At 49.9% G+C, this 393-nt stretch overlaps 1 protein-coding gene across 2 annotated transcripts in view; it reads right to left on the bottom strand.

Moving 5' to 3' along the window:
• Positions 1-393, bottom strand: part of LOC119590853 (methanethiol oxidase-like) — a gene marked incomplete at its 3' end in the record, with an annotated part of 18,823 nt that continues 18,430 nt past the window's right edge. For both annotated transcript variants that reach the window (XM_037939611.1, XM_037939610.1), the window contains 1 exon segment: positions 1-239. In XM_037939611.1, coding sequence (XP_037795539.1) covers positions 131-239 — 109 coding nt within the window.

The following is a 393-nucleotide window of genomic DNA, read 5'->3' as shown; positions in this document are numbered from 1 at the left end:
CTTCAACAGGTGTCATTCCGTGTGCATCTGATATGTAAGTATGCACAATTACTCTTTACTTCCCAGGCCCGCAATGTTTCTGAATTCATTGACAAAATGTTTCCTGGCGGTAGGAGAAGTGAATGGGAAGTTAAATCTTTGCAGGCATTTGGCAGTGTGCACTCTTGCTGGCGCGGTGGGGGCACTCGGAAGACCCTGCAGGCAGCCAGATGTCCGAAGTGCAGTCGCCTCCGGGATACCTGGGGAGGAGGAGGCGGCAGTGAGGGTCAAGGATCCTTTCAGAAGCAGCCAATGCTAGTCAGTTCAGGAAGATTTACATATATGTGGTCCGAAACAGACGTCTGGCATTTAAGCTTACTCATAATATGGGCACGTAATGAGAGATCACTGGCC

Source organism: Penaeus monodon, chromosome 27, assembly GCF_015228065.2.
Source record: "Penaeus monodon isolate SGIC_2016 chromosome 27, NSTDA_Pmon_1, whole genome shotgun sequence".
NCBI classification, from domain to species: domain Eukaryota; kingdom Metazoa; phylum Arthropoda; class Malacostraca; order Decapoda; family Penaeidae; genus Penaeus; species Penaeus monodon.
This window is presented reverse-complemented; position numbering and strand designations above follow the sequence as displayed.